This window comes from Colossoma macropomum, unplaced genomic scaffold, assembly GCF_904425465.1.
Source record: "Colossoma macropomum unplaced genomic scaffold, Colossoma_macropomum, whole genome shotgun sequence".
Classification (NCBI taxonomy): domain Eukaryota; kingdom Metazoa; phylum Chordata; class Actinopteri; order Characiformes; family Serrasalmidae; genus Colossoma; species Colossoma macropomum.
In genome coordinates, this window is record NW_023494803.1 from 27,801,307 (window position 1) to 27,818,116 (window position 16,810).

A 16,810-nucleotide genomic window follows, 5' to 3' on the forward strand; every position below is an offset into this window, starting at 1 on the left:
CATTTTGATTCCCTGTATTGTGTCACTGTACCTGAGCCTTAATGGTTTGCAGTCTTTAGAATTCAGGATTATCAGGCCACATTTCTAATATTTTATGGTCTCTGCTAGTATTGTTGGATCCATGCATTGCTGCACATAAAGGAGTTGATTAGGTCTCCTACCAGGTAAGATAATGAGCTGGATCAGTTTGCATCTGACAGGTGGGACAAGCATGTTTCATAAGGCCCTGCAGAGTCCAACAAATGGCTCTGCATTTCAGCTCAAAACCTACAAAGTCTGCTTTTCTGTAATTCCTCATTAATTGTCGTGAAGCTCGCAAAGTATTTGTAATCATCCGGTTCGCTTGAATACTGCCATGATGGCCACATGACAGGTGTTCAGCCTTGCGTTCTCTATGGTCCGCACACTGCGCAGCTTTATCTAGAAAAATGACCAGTTTGTCCGCTGTAGTATGACCACTTGAAAGACAAGGCTGAACATGTGGCATTAGTTTACATGACAAATATGACAAGTATTTGTTTTTTATGACAAGCATTTTTTTGTTTAATGCATACAGACCCATCAAGAAGTTCAAACTTTCTTGCCACAAACTAATAGCTGCTTATTACTGTCTTAATAAGATGCTATTATAACAGAACTATGTATTTCCGAAACACTACCTTTACTCATTATTTTATTATATTTTTAACTAGGCCTGGGTGACATAAAAAATAATTAATGCACTGTTTTTAGGTTGAAAAACCAGGATTATCTATTATATTGTCCTCTGCTGAAGAAACTTCAGACTTTAGACTGGATTTCAGCTATAGATGCTTATAGAAACTCATAAAGTGTTCATAATGCTCTTTAAAATGAAATTGGTTCCCTCTAGTTCTTTGTCAGTTCATTTTTACCTGTCACCAATAATCACAATATTACTTAATATAACATTGCCCTTTCACCCTGGCCTATTCTTCAGTTTAATGCATGTTTGTATAAAAAGTCATTTTGTCTAATATCTATTGGTCTGTTCATTATGAAATATTTGCAAAACATAAAAGATAACTACATTTTCAAATGGCTATATAAAGGAGTTTTGATATGACAGTGACACGTTACATGTGTTTTATAATTTCTAAGCAGGTAAAAGTGGCTGTTTGGCAATTGGATGCTGGCTAATTGACCTTAGGATTAAAAGCTGAAACCTGGAGTTTTGGGAGTTAATTTCTGAGGCTATTAAACCATAGTGAAGTTGATACAGTGTAGTGTGAGACAGTGAGCATGCTGGGATTGCATCCTCTGGCTGTCCTTGTTTGCTGTGTGCGGTCAGCCTTCAGCCACACTCGAGTGGAGCTCTAAAGCATCCAGCATTCCGCTCTCATTCTTCATCTCGGCCCAGCTCTGCTGCATTGTTATAACAGCCCACACGGTAAAGATTGAATGCGCACTCCCTACAGGAGGAAGTACACAGAGTGACAGCAATGAAGTGTATGCTGTTTTTTTTTGTCTGTACTCTGAATTAATTAAGGTGTAAATAAGATGCGAGTGTAAAGAACCTTTTTAAAGTTTAAAGAACGTCCACATAATGTTCTGTACCTATTCTTTGAACCAAACTTCCAAACCAGGAGTCATATAGGCTTAAAAACTAAACTGAAGTAGTCTGTAACAGTGTTTCTCAATCTTTCTTCTGGTGACCTACAGCACTGCACAGTTTCCAGTGTTCCTTAATTCAACACACCTGATCCAGCTGATCAACTGATTATGGAGTCCTTCATGAGCTGGACTGGTGGACTGGGCAGCCGTGTAGTGCCGTGGGTTGCTAGGGCAGGATTAAGAAATAATGCATTGTAGTAATGTGGAAACCTCAATGCTGTAACATTGTAAAAGATAAGATGATGGATAGGTTTTTTTTTCCCCAGACCTGTGTGTGTGTGTGTGTGTGTGTGTGTGTGTGTGTGTGTGTGTGTGTGTGTGTGTATGTGTGTTGGCAGAGTGACATTGTTATACTAGTAAACATTGCGAATGATTACTATTTACACACTACTCTTGTAATCCATCAAACATTATTATAGGTTAGTGTATGTGATTGGTGTCAGACCAAAGAGGAGATATTATATTACAGTACTGTGCAGATGTCAGAGAGCACTCTACATTTTTTATTCCAGTCAGAATGACTTTTAAGTACAGTTTATCTAGGAGTTTAGATATAAAATATTGCATTTGCATAACGAAGATGAAAGTATTTACCTTGTGTTCAAGATTGTTAAACGATAAGGAGAAAATGGGACCTCTAACAACTATGCAAGACCTGAAAGACCACTAAAATTGGAGATAAACAGCACTTAAAGCTTTCATCTTTGAGAGAATGGAGAAAATCAAGCTCCACTTTTGCTTCAGATGTAAAAAAATCCACAGGAGTTTCTGTTCATCCTTCCACTGTGAGAAGACAGCTCAACACTATGAGTCTGAAAGGATGTGTAGCTGTCAAGAAGCTGTTACTGAGAAAAGAAAATAGACCAAAAAGAAGAAAATTTGCAAATCAAATAAAGAAGCTGTTGATGTTTCCTCAACTATGACCAGCCCAGAGTCCTTATTGCAACACTGTAAGAAGCAGAAAATGCAATCAACCTCTAAGACTCAGAAACTTAGAAACTTTGGAGATGTGGAAAAATATCACTGTATATTTTTTGAAAAACTGAAAGTAAGTGTTCTGAAATGAATGGAAGCTGTAATAAAGGCAACGAGTGGACATGAAATAATGAAAAAATTATAATAAGTTTTTAGGTTTCCATGTAATTTTTTGTTAAATATAGGTTTACTGCTTTTTTACTGATGTTGAAAAATGAAGAACTTTAAATAGCCTTTTTGACTAAAAATTGAATGAATAAAAGGTGGTCTGTTTATTACAGTGACTGTATCAACTCCAACTATATGTGTAAAGTGATGAAACATGTGTAAAGTACTTTTGTTAGAATTAGGGCTGAACAATTTGGGGAAATATCTATATATTAATTTTTGACCTTGGGATAATTTCCTATAAATCAAAGCCAGGCCTGTTGTTTTGACCAAGAAGATGAGAATACCCACTTTTTCTGGCTTAAGGCTTGAATACTGAACACAGTGTGCCAGAATACCAGTTGTCATGTACAAAGCACGTGTGTCTGGTTGTTTCTTATTGGTCTAGCTCACCTAAATGCGATTCACAAGCTCCATGTTATTATGTTAAATTTCTCACTTAAAACTTAAGACAGCATTATTGATAACATATGTAATGAATAAAAGTGTAGCTCATGCAATTTAAAAATTGCAGTCTTTCAAATTATTGATATAAAAGTGATTATTTTTCAGCTCTAGTTAGAAGATTATTTTCCTCCTATCTTTACACCAGCATCACAGTAAAGAATGGTCTGCAGTGACTTTTCTTAAACATTCAGCTTAAATGGCCTCAGCTTTTCAAGTTATTTCCTTGTGGAAATGGGATTTCTGTTTATTTCCGTTTAGTGTAGCCTGGCATAATGTGCCTCTGTGATTCTCATGTAGTGCAAATCACGCTCTTAGTCTTTTGGAAAGGTTTATTTTAGGTAAAAGTTATCATGCTGCGTGTTTGAAACAGACTTTGTGTATAACAGACAGAAAGCCAGCAGTATCTCAGCTGCTTTCTTTGTTTCTTTTCGTTCTGCTTTGCTGTCTGTTGTTCTGCTGTGTTGAATTCTGTGTGAAACAGCGGCTTCTCACTTTGCTAAGTGTGCTCTCAAAGCAGATGTTTTAAAAGCAACACATAGTGGGTTATTTTTAACCAGTGTGATTTTTGTGTCCAGTTTAAGAAAACGCATTTTGTTACTTTTAACACCACCAGAGTTGTCTCTTTTAACACAGACAGGGTCTTCATATTTTTAAGGTGTGTGTGTGTGTGTGTGAGAGAGAGAGAGAAAGAAATAGAGAGAGAGAGAGAAAGGTTACTTCTTTCCTCTCCACACACTGATTCACATCTGGGTGTATCTCTGATGCGTGATGAGCTGAGCTCCCCCTCTTCCTGTGTGTGTAAGTCGTGTTACCATGTGTTCTCACATGTCTACATGTCCGTCTCACTCATAGGTCACAGCACTGTCAATCCTATCTGGAGCTCTGCATAAATAGCTCTGAAAATCCATTAAAGGTATTAGTCGCCAAAGGAGTCCTTTTTTCTGGATCTCCCTCCTCACTGACAAGCACAGGAACATGTGGAGGAGTGCCTGACTGCAGGCTTCTGGGGAAATGAGTAATGTGTTATTGATACATCAGCTCATTCTTTACAGCAATGCCTAAAGTATGAGTCCTCCACTGCTGATGCACAGCTTTATAATACAAAACTGAGTAAAAGGAAGTTTTCTTAGAAGCTGTACTTAGTAGGGTCATCACAATACTAGAATTCTTACTCTGATACCAACAAATACTATAAGAAAATAGGGGTAGAAGTTGCCTAGAGGTGGACAGTATGGCAAAAATATGTTTCCTGATACATTTCACGTATTTTAACAGACACAATTCTAAAGTAGTGCCATATTTAACAAACTGCCTGTAAAACATTCTGGGTACAATGTTTTTATTTAACATTTCACATTCCAATTAAACAAGACTGTTTATGCTCTCTTCGTGATGAAGCATGCAGTTGGTCAGTGTTCTTTAAGTACAAATGATATGCTTGATCTGCTCCGGAAAAGCATATTGTTCATTACAATAAAACATTTATCACGATAATGATAGAATATCACCATGTTGCCCACCTCTACCCTGATTACGACATTTCACATTTTGGCTACTAAAAATGCAGATCGCTTAGTCTGAGTGGCCACTTGCTTTTGAGATTTTTTTGCATTGTTTTTTCCTTTTAACAAATCTGTTTCGCAACAACTGACTGTTTTTTGGTTGTGAAGTATGCTTGGTCATTGTAAATACAATGTATAAATGATAAACATGTTTCTATTATTTTGGCCACAAATTCTTAATTCATTGGCTTGGTGGCCAGTGCACATATTTATGTCAGTCTACCCCTTCAATACCTAAATGAGACTTGCCATTGATTAAAAGCACAGAAAATATTCAGATTGTTGCTTAATTAACATCCTTGATTTTTCAAATACACATAAGTAAATCAATTTAAGTGAATTAATTTAAACATGGCTTCACTCAACATGAAGGAAAGATTAACATTGACATGTGAACATATAAAATAGTCTAAAATCATTACACTGTATATAAAACAAATGCTTAATGGGTTATACCTTATATTCATTGTTTTAGGAGCATGTTACATATCATATAAGTCTTCAGCTGTATGTTTTAGATATGCTGATAATGTGCCTTTGCAAAGCAGAATCAAATTGGCATGTCCAGTTTGTTTCGCCTGCAGTCCGAATACAGTGTCAAGGTGTCCACATTTCTGAGTAAAGCACTTAAACACTCAGCCTGTGCTTCTCCCTGTACGTTGTTGTGTTGCATTTACAGACAGAGCCACAGGGGTGGCACTCAGCCAGTAGAGACTTGAGGCTTAGAGCAAGCTGCTGCTGTACTTTGTGAGAGACTCTCTGTCTGTGTGAGAATAACAGTGAGGATATGGCTTAATAGTTGTATCAAAGTATTTTTGGGTCCCTGCCTGTTGTATATCTGTCAATTAACAAAGTTTTGTGAAGAAGTCCTGTTTTAGTTCAATTTCAGAGAGTAGAGTTAGTGTGCAAGTATGTAATTTGGTCAACCTCACAGAAGGGGTTTTCTGTGGTGATTTGGTCAATATTGATTCCCAAAGCTTTTAGGACCCCTTATGCAATGTGCTTCATAGTGGAGGAGCCATTCCCCTTAAAAAGTGGTTCTTAGAATAGAGTGAAGTGGATGATGAGCATAACGAGATTTGGAGGGGAATCATGTGAAGTGACCCATCTAACCTACTTTCAGCAGGTGGTGTTTAGCCACATAGACACACACGTTTCTTCCTCCTTACCTCTTTTCTTCCTAGTTTGAAATTTGTTGGGTTGTATTTTTATTTGGGATAGATGATTGATTTGAAATAGGTTAGTGGAGTTGGGTTAAGCATTATCTTTCTCCATTTTCACCTTCAGACTGTCAGGTTGTTGTGTGCCTTGTTTACAGGGTATGTTATGTAGCAAAGTAACTGCCTTTTCTTTGTGTAATTGCTCTGAGCAGAGCAGAACCTCTGTCATACTGATATAACTCAATAACAGCTTATCTTTGAAAAAGGCTTTAGAGATTTTTGTTCATTTTGAGAGACAAAAAAAACATTGACATTATTTTATTATATATTACACTGGAATACACACTCCCCTCACACAAGTATGAGCGACAGCTGAGCCTCTCTGGACCACTCTGAAAAGTAAAGGTGCCACAGAGGGTTCTTTAGAACAGTGCCATAGAAGAACAACGTTTAGTTCTTTAAAGAACCTTTCAGTGAATAGAAAACTCTTTATAAATCTGAGAGTGTGAAGAACCTTAGTTTAGAGAACCTCCACATAATGTAAAGGTTCTATTCTAGTTGTTTTTTTTTCCCCTAGAATTAACAGTCCAAGCCAAGAACGATTTAGGAATCTTTTATGATACGTTTACAATTAGGCCTTGGAAAAAAAAGGTACGCGATTGAAGCATAAAGCCATGCAAAAGTTGGCAAAATGACCACGTTACAGGTAAAATGAATGATTATCAGAGGAGAGCTTTAACAGTGTCGATTGTTTATTAAAGGGCAGGAGGCTGCTTTGTATTTTGGTACTTTTAAATACTGGGTTCATCTGGACTTCTGGCATTCATGGCTCTCAAGAAAAATCACTTGTTTATTTCACCATCGCTGTCGGTGGCAAGGTTGGGAAAGTTGAACTCTTGAGAGAACGTTCTGCTGACTGCTGCTGTCTGCAGAACATCTTCCCTCGCGGCTTCATGGAAAACAATAGAATATCTGTTTTGCTGTTTTCCATCTACGGCCAACATCCTGGATGCATGACGATATCAGAATCATTGGTTTGGCATTGGCAGATGAGGCATTTGACAGATGATTAAATTTGAACAATATTTCAAATCAAATATTTAATTACGTTTATTGTACTCTGAAAAAACAAAATTTGTAGGTGATGCTCAGCTGTTGCACTAAAATTTCTGCATATTATTAATTTTACTGCATATGTAACCCACTTCAAATAAATGTTACGTTTCTCTATAATGCTAATTTAAGTATACAGTTACCACATTGGTGCGTCACTAGAACCTTTAGGAACTGTTTTAAGAGTGATGATAAAGAAATACACTGAGGATACAGAACTTAATAAAATGGTTGGCTTAACATAATGTTAAGTTTTTTCTTAATTATATTTGATTTGCTTTTTGTAATGTATGCAAAGAAACTCAGAAATGCCAAAAAATAAATGCACAGTGTGTTTTCTGCTTTGAGACTTGTGAAGTTAATGAGTGTTTCTCCTCTGTTTCTGTTGTAGGTGTGTGGTGGTGCTACTGAACCCCAAGAAGAACAAACAGTATCACATTCTCAACAACTCAAGGTAAGTCTCCCGGTCATAGCTGCATCAACAGCCCCATTACAACCAGCTTACTCAAGCTTATAGGTTGTAGAACCAGGGGCTGTATTACAGAAACTTCTTAACTCTGAAATCTTATCTGTTTAGTCACCATTACAATTTCAGTAAGGACTGAATTTAGGACAAAAGCTATTACAGAACAATAGTTCTTAAGTTCATAAACATCCTAACTAGACAAAATTTCCTAAATTCTATTCTAACTTTAAGACAACCCCAGATGTGTCTTCACTTCTGTTTTAACCATCTGTTTCTATCATTTTATGCGGTGACAGGCAGCATAGTTCGCTACAACTAGCATAGTAATATTACATTTATCTACGCTGAAAGTGGTGCTTTGACTTATGAAGTTTTTTCTCTAACAGCGTTTTAAAAATCTCAGACACTACAGACACGATCTCCACCGTCCCCTCTTATTACCTTCGTGTGTTAATGTTGATGAAAACTTGTCAGATAAAATATTACAGTGATGGTGGTAAATAATAAGGAGACAGCGCTGAACGTGTGTCTGTTTATTAGGATTAGTTAGCGTGGTCGGCTAAAGCGTTTGGGAAACTAAAACTAAAACTGGAGAGCAGCGACACTGATAAACAGAAGAAAGCACTGACACAATATTCTTAACTTCAAGTTTATTGCACTTTAGTTTTGTTTGCCTTTTTTACGTCAGTAGCAGTAGATAGCTGTCTGGGTAACTAAACTGATTATTTTGATTAGCTGTGTTTTTACATATCAGCTATGTGCATAGGTCAGTTGCTTGGTAACAGTTGATTGTCAACTTTGATTGAGTTACTTAGTTAAAGATTTCCTAACTTGAGATAAAAAAAGATTCCACCACAAGATAAGATTCCTGACTTAAGATTTGCTTCTGTAATACAAATTTGTGAAAAATCTTATCTTGACCTGTCAGATCTTAACTTAAGACAAAAAGATAGGAAGTTTCTGTAATACGGCCTCTGATTGATTCATAACAATGTCTATTACAGAAAGCACTGTGCACTGTAAATTGTATTCATTTAAACTGAATAGAACTAAAGGTATGTTTAGAGTGATCTGTGATCCTGTGGATTTGGCACAGTTTTCCACACCAGTCATTACTTCCCTGTAATTACAGTAAAAAAGGCCTAAAATTACAGATACCACAGACAAGAGGCCAAAGACACATGATGATACATAATTTGTCGCTGTTCAAGACTTTTTGAGGCCAAAGAGATGATTTTTGCTTGTTTTGAGCACAAGTTTAAAACTTTTAAAACTACAGTTTGTTCATTCTTCTGTCTCATTCCTAATTTTTATTGTCATGGCCACTATAAGATAGGAAGGAACACAACATAAAAAGTGGTTTAGCGGAGGCCAGGCCTTTTGGAATGTGACCCATTTCCAGACGTAGTTATGGCCATTGTTATAAAAGGAGGTGCTTAGCTCTGTAGAGTCAAGACTCAACATGCTTTCGGACACTAGGATGTCCCTAGTAGTCCAAAAGGCCAAGTCTTACACCTAGATTAAAATTAGTACTTAGAAATAAAAGGCTTGTAAAATTTTATATCTATTGTTAAAAGCTCTCCTTAATATACCATTCAGGTTGACTTGAGTTCCAAACAATTAAAGTGGTTCCAATTCTCTATGTTTGTTCTAGCTGAAATTGTGAAGACATGTTCATGACATTGATTGTACTGTGAGTCACTGCCTTTGTGGTTATGAGCACTAGCCTGCCAGACAGGAAGCCTCTTAAGCAGACAGGAAGCATTCACTTCAACAAAATAACTCAAACACTTCCCTCTCTTTTCTTTTAACTCAGGAAAACCATCACCACACTAGCTTTCTCACCAGATGGCAAATATGTGGTCACAGGCGAGGTGAGTTTTACAGTTCTTCACTTTGAAGAGTGTGGTTACGTCACAGCTCCACGTCATGGCCCAGGAATAATGAGTCACTGTAAAGCAGCACTGTGCCTTTTATCTGTCACATAAAGCTTCAGCAGGTGGAGAAATATGAAAATGAACTGCAGCTTCATGCAACACAATACTGCTGTCTCTCTGTACCCTTGGGCTTCTGTAGTTAATGATACTGTGCGGTCCTCCCTTGCAGATATGTTAGGTATGTTAAAATGAACGTTTAAACATTTGGAGAGATTAAGTATCAAGATAACATACCCACCTCTGCTGCAGTGTTTTTAAAGCAACAGCAAGAAAAACATAATGTTTACTGTTTAAAGTGTTCTTCTTTAGTTTTACTCTGGAGCACAGTGGTGTACAAGGTCATCCCCAAGCCTGTAGGCAAAGCTTTTAGACCGGGCCTCTCTCAATCCGAGAAGTGAACAATTGGAAGAAAAGCCCAGCCAGACCCAACCTAAGAGCAAAATCTGCACAGAGCCATATAATTATAGAAAATGTAAACAATATGCACCAATGGGAGTCTTTGTATTATTCATCAGTGGAGGTTTCTGTTTTTAGTATAAAGTAGACTACATTCTAGTAGAGAACTTTCACACAAGCAAATGCCCATAAATCACAGCACGGCCACTATTGGAGTTACAAGATTAATGAAGTTATCAAGTAATTGACCTTATACCCTAAAATGGACAAAAGTACAAGTTGTAGCAGCAATTCTGAAACCTGAATTATGTCCACTGCACAGTGTCGGAAACCCATAAGCAAGTCTGTTTAACAGGGTTTAAACTTACTTTTTCACTATACTAGCCTTTGGGGCTAAGATAGCTAACAAGTAATGGAAGTTTTGGGGCTGTGTGTATTGTTTAATATCATTTTTCCACCATGCAGTATGGTACATTACAGTTACAAATCCGAACCAAGTACCTGTGTCTGTTTTCCATTATGGAAGTAGGCAAAATTATTATAGTTATCAGAAAACACAAGCATCAGTAGCATAAATGGAAGAGCTTTAAGTTCTGATTTACTTTTTACTCTGCATTTGGTTTTACACCAACTGGCCACTTCATGAAGTACACCCTCTTGTATGTACATTCTTTGTCCTTTTTGTCAAGTCCATTTACCAAATAAGAACACTTTGTAGTTCCATCTGTTTCTTTGCAAAATTTGTTAACCCCCTTTTACCCTGTTCTTCAGTGGTCTGGACCCTTAAAGGACAACACACACTAGCACCATCACCACATCAGTGCAATGCTGAGAATAATGCACAACCCAAATAATACCTGCTCTGTGGGGGTCCTGAACATTTTTTTCCTGAAGAACAGGGTAAAAGAGGGATAACAAAGTATGCGGAGAAACAGATGAACTACAGTGTGTAATTGTAGAACAATAAAATGCAGCTAAATGGTAAGGGTACCTGATAAAATGGACACTGAGCATAGATACAAGGAGGTGTACTAAACTAGAGTCTGGTCAGTGTATGTGTAGAGTCACAGAGAGCGATTCTGGCTAGGTAGGTGTTTTAAATAGCAGTCATCTGACTTGACACACTATGACGATTGAGTTTGGCCAGTTAGTGGTTTGTGCCAGGGCTGAATGATTTGTGGAAAATATCTAATTGTGATTTTTCTGTTCAGTATTGTGATTGCAATTTAATAGTGATTATTTTCTTTAACCAAAACTCCAAGTGTTTTTTGAACGAGAAGACAAGCACATCCATTTTTTGGGCTTGAGGCCAAAGGCCTGAGCACTGAATGTAGCTCATCAGACTCAGATCAGTTCACAAGCTCTGCATTATTAGATTAAATATTTCCACTTGTGAAGACAGCAGTGAATAACGTAGAATATATAGAATTAAGATTTCAGCCTTTGCGATCTGAAAATTGCACTCTTTTAAATTGCAATTTTGGATTAAAAAAGGTGAATTGTTCAGCCTTAGTTTGCACCTTTACTAGCTCCACCCATTTGTTCCAGGTCATTGTGCTTGGTACAGCAACAAGGGTAACCAAATTCACTTGTTCATGGATTTGTAGCCATATTGTACCATACCCTCCTGTTTTTCTCTAAACTGTTACTTTAAGTAACATGAAAGTAGCAGTCTGGAAAAAATGCTAAATATTTGCACCATCTAGAACAAATGCTCTACTCAGCCAACAGGACACACCCGTGAAAGTTGTTCAAGCAAAGTTCAAGTGAAATATTTCATCCAAATATATACAAACATTGATGATTTAAGGTTAGCACCATGTAACTGACCATTTGCACTGTAGGAGTTGTAACAGTTCCAAATCAGAGCCTTCAGTGCAAACCTGGGCTGGTCAGGGTTTTTTGGCCACAGATAGCATGGCTGAACACGAGAGAGGAGTGAGCTGTGTGCCTCTCTAATCCACTGATCCATACACGCTCAGCACAAGACTTCAGTGGTGTGCACGACTAATCCCTTCCGTTCAGGAGGAGCCTCCGCCACCAGTGCGCTTGAAAGCAGTGTGAGTGTGTGCTGACCGGTTGCCGTAGCAACAGGCGGCATGGTGCCAGCCTACGCACCAACAGTGTCTGCTGTCGGTAAGAGGTGAAAAGTGGAGAAAAGCGTGGAGAGGAGAAGAGAGAGAAAAATAGAATGTGTGTGTGGAGAGAGAAAACGAGAGTCAGGGAGAAGGTGTATGCAGTGAGAAAAAAGAGCGAGTGAAAGAGGAGAAAACAGGAGCAGAAGGATCACAGTGTGTGGTTGTCTGCCATGGTTGACCCTCACACAAACAGCTTCCCCTGTGTGCAGAGTGCAGCCTCTGTGTTTGGTTGCAGTGTTGAATGATACTCGCAGTCAGGCTGCTCTGTGTATTAAAGCAGGACGTTCTAGTAGAGTCATCGGAGAACTCCTGCAGTAAATCCGCTCACGGCCCTCGATACTTACAGTTCGTCATCTTGTTCTGATTGAGTTGCGTAACTTGTATAATCGCTAGATTGAACTGATCCTTCACCTTTCAGTACAAGGAGCACAAAGTACAAATTAGCATAAAACCAGATCTTGGCAGAAATTAAATTAAAACCTAAAAAGCTTTAACTGTAATTGTGCCCAATCTTTTATCCCTCCCGTTCTTTTTCTCCCTGTCATGGTTTCTGATTCTCTCTCTCTCTCTCTCTCTCTCTCTCTCTCTCTCTCTCTCTCTCTCTCTCTTCTCTCTCTCTCTCTCTCTCTCTCTCTCTCTCTCTCTCTCTCTCTTTCTCTCTGTCCTTCTTTCTGTTTTCTCTCTTTCTCTGTCTCACTGTAGAGTGGTCATATGCCTGCAGTGCGTGTGTGGGATGTGGTGGAGAGGACTCAGGTTGCAGAGCTGCAGGAGCATAAATACGGCGTGGCCTGTGTGGCCTTTTCTCCCAACAGCAAGTACATTGTCAGCGTGGGCTACCAGCACGACATGATCGTCAACGTCTGGGCCTGGAAGGTGCTTAACATTGTTAGCTCACGTAACCCAGAGAGGTTTAATCAAACCTTCATCAGTGATAATGAAGTTCTTTTTATTACCCTTTCAGAAAAATGTAGTGGTGGCTGCCAACAAAGTGTCCAGTAAAGTGACGGCCGTGTCGTTCTCCGATGACAGCTCTTACTTTGTCACAGCAGGAAACAGACATGTGAAGTTCTGGTACCTGGATCACGCAAAGTCCTCCAAGGTTTTGACCCATCTTTAAATAGTCATGACTCATCCATCTGTGTCATTTACTTTCTGTATTCTGCTTTTGTCATTGCATTGCAAACTGAACTATAGTCGCAGATAATAAAGCAATAAAACTGTAATTTTAACAAAAACATAAAAGCAGACCTGTGGTCACTTTCAGGTTAACGCCACAGTGCCGTTGCTGGGCCGTTCCGGGCTGCTGGGAGAGCTCAGGAATAACTTCTTCAGTGATGTAGCCTGTGGCAAGGGCCGGAAGGCTGACAGCACTTTCTGCATCACCTCCTCAGGCCTGTTGTGCGAGTTTAACGACAAGAGGCTGCTGGATAAATGGGTGGAGCTCAGGGTGAGTGATTCTGACAACTGCAGTCTCTTCACATGTTTCTGTGCTGCTACCTTTGTAAGGCATGAAAAAATGACTTTAAATACAGTTGAAACTGCTTTTGACTGGCTCTTTGTATTATTTTTGCACTTCTTATATTTACACATTGAGTTTAGGACTATTTGTTGTTTCATTGATCTGTGCTGTTTTGTGATGAGGCCCTACTGTTTGTGGGTGCTTTTTCTGGCTGAGCAACTGTGGGCTGGGAGGGTTTGCATGTGCTAATTAACCATGCTCCTGTCTGATATCAGTCTGTTCTGCTTCTCCTCTTCCTACACTGCCTAGAAAAACGACAGTATCGCAGTAAGTTGTTTTTCAGGACTGTACCAGCCACTTTCACTTCACATCTAGAAGCTCATGTACCCCTATTCTGACCTCAGTTGGTGGCCGCTTGTTTGTCCTGCCGGGTGTCTTACACATGGATTTTTTCATTGTGATCATACTAAGTTGAACCCAGGCATTCCCCCATTACTGGAGCCCTTCTCGGATTCATTGTTGTCTTGTGCTCACATTGCATTGTGTCAGTGGAACTGTGTTTACTGCTCATAGACCTGACTTACACCTCACATGCCCATACTTCTACATTCTTTAATAGTTTCTAGTGATGCACCAAAATGAAAATTCTTGGACGAAAACTGAAAACTGAAAAAAAACGCTGAAACTGAAAACCAAGCGCCAGATTGATTTATATTTTTTATGATCTAAAGAGATAATGAGAAAAAAGCTCTTTTTTTGCAAAGGGCTGAGTTAGTTTCAGGTGCAAATCGAGCACATTCTGTCCACGTTATGTACAAACCTGGCGCACAAGACTAAACACTCAGAAAAATGCTAAATGTGCTTCTCTTTCTCATGCATGTACGTATGCATAGACCAATGAAGTTGTGTCATCATTCTGTAGTCAGCATCATGCACACATTAGAAACCCCAGGTCTAAGCTTTCATCACATAATGGTCCCAAACTCAATCCATTTTATCTTACCTATATATGGATTTCTCTACGGCAAAAATTAAAAGTGAAAAATCAATGCTGTCGCACCTTGCAGTACCCAAAAATGTTCCAAACCTTTTTCCACTGAATGTCACTGGATCCTGTCATTGAATGGCCTTGCCCACTACAGAATGACGCACAACTTCAGAGGTCTGTTTGAAGGACAACTGTGCGGAATGTGGGGAATTGTGTAGAAAGTAGGTGGAGATATTACATGCACTGCTGATTACATGTTCTGCTAAATTTACTAAAATTGGAGCAACTCTTGGTGGTGGGTTTTGCGTTGTTTTTTTGTTTTTTTTTTGCTCTGCCTTCTAAAACCAGGTATTAATGTGCATCTCAGTAGGTGTGTTGAGAGACTTCCATTTACAATGGCAGCAAACACAGCAGTTAGACAGAAGCACAAGCTGCAAACTTGCGCTGAAAGATTGTTTACCATCAGAATAGCGTTTAAGTGCTCGAGACCAGGAGCGTGTCTTACAAAGCAGAAGCCCTCGACTAAGAGATAGAGTTCTAGGCTAAGTTTCAGCTTCACAAAACCTAACAAATGGAACTTTGGCAAAGTTGTTTTACAAAGGTAGTTAACAATTTTCTGTATTAACCCAGATTTAGATACTCAAGGCTTAATAAATCCTAGTCCAGGAGCTGTTAATGATCTGAGCCTTTACTTGCCCTGGAGCAGGTTGTTAAATAAATTGCCATAGTGATGTAATGTGATAAAGTAATCCACCATTGTGAGACAGACAATCCAGTCTTAGCCCGAACTAAGCTTAAAGTTTGCTGGCTAAACCATAAATCCTGCTTTGTGAGACAGCCCCAGGTATTTGAGAAGACATGGTGCAAAATATGCTGTAATGCGGGCTGCAATATGTGCATGCACTTTGTGTTATTGTTTCACAAACTCTGTTTTCTAACAATACTCATGTGGAATGTTTTGGTGGGAAAGAACTTCAATTATTAACGCCTCTATATCTTTGTCAATATACTTTCATTTTCTGTCCTGTCTCAAGCTTGGTGACAGCTCCATTATTTCACTAAGCCTGCATGAGCAAGCAAATAGTGGGCAGGACTATACAAAGTTTGTGCGATGATGCTGCTTTCAAGTGGTCTCGGTTTTTTCCGCAAGACATCACAGGAACGCCCTTTGAAGTGGGATGATGAAGTTCATTGTACATTGAAATTTTCAAAGCACATTGTAATGTCATTGTGATGTCAACACTATTTTCATCATGACAGAAGATCAGAACAGAAAGCAATCAGAAAAACTCAACTGCAAATGTAATAAACTGTCAAGTCAACTTAAACATGTGCATTTAATTTCTGTTTCATTTGAGGACAAAAACACCAGTAAAATAGAGCAAAACAGATACAACTCAGCTAACTAAGAAAGTACATCATGTATTTCACAACCACAGTGTTCTGTTTCTCTCACACATAAACCACTTTGGGTGAATGAGTTCCTCCTTGGAGAAAACTACCACCCCACTTGCGCTTGAAAGCAGCATAAGCTGTAGTCTTAGTAAATTAAACCTTAAATTCTGGTGCATTGCAGGTGCATATATCAGTTGAATCAAGACACAATGTATAATTGCCTAGTGTCTTTTAACCATGATCTATTTTTAATTCTCATTGCCAATGAAAAATAAATTAGTATTTAGTCTGTTTGCCGACAGTTTCTGGGGCAAAAGTTTGGCGCATCCTTATTATTTTTCCTCTTTTATAAGTTAGGCCTGCTCTGTTTATAGCAAGACCTTATTGTGAGGAAAGTGTGGTTGAAACCAGGAGCAGAGAAGTGCAAATTCCCACAGTGGAGGGTCGGTGTAGAGTGATGAGGGAGCTGGAGGCGTAAGCAGCCGCTGGCTGAAACACACAATAAATTCACAGATAAAGTAGATCTGCTTCACCATCACCATCTCACTGCCAAACTGGGTCACGCTCAGAGCAGGTGGGAGCTTGCACTGTCTGGGTTCTGTGGCAGCCCCTGTTCACCGCGCAGACAAAAATGTGTGTGCATTAGAAAAGTAGACAAAAGGCTCTCTGTCTGAAACCTCATCAACTGCAAGAATGCCACATTCCTGGCTTTGATTTGATTATCCAAAAATGTATCAAAGTCTATTAAGGTTGAGCAAGTAAATACCACGTTACCTCCATCACCGTTTTAGATACTTTGAATCAACGACATCTGATGCCCGTCATGGGATGATGATCATGATGATAAATCATTTAGATGCTCCCTCTCCCTTCTCTCTAAACTGTTTTTGGTGTTAACTTGCTTTCTCTTAGCTGTAATCTAGCACTCCCCACGAGTCTTGAAGACAGTAATATGGATGATGTTAGGTTTAAAA

The 16,810-nt window shown here is 38.8% G+C and overlaps 1 protein-coding gene across 1 annotated transcript in view; it reads left to right on the top strand.

Moving 5' to 3' along the window:
* mapkbp1 (mitogen-activated protein kinase binding protein 1) overlaps positions 1–16,810 on the top strand; it is a 54,005-nt gene that overhangs the window by 10,822 nt on the left and 26,373 nt on the right. The window contains exons 3-7 of the mRNA XM_036593113.1: positions 7,449–7,511; positions 9,340–9,397; positions 12,697–12,867; positions 12,956–13,093; positions 13,259–13,441. Of these exons, the coding sequence (XP_036449006.1) occupies positions 7,449–7,511; positions 9,340–9,397; positions 12,697–12,867; positions 12,956–13,093; positions 13,259–13,441 (613 nt within the window). The remainder of the gene's footprint in view (positions 1–7,448; positions 7,512–9,339; positions 9,398–12,696; positions 12,868–12,955; positions 13,094–13,258; positions 13,442–16,810) is intronic.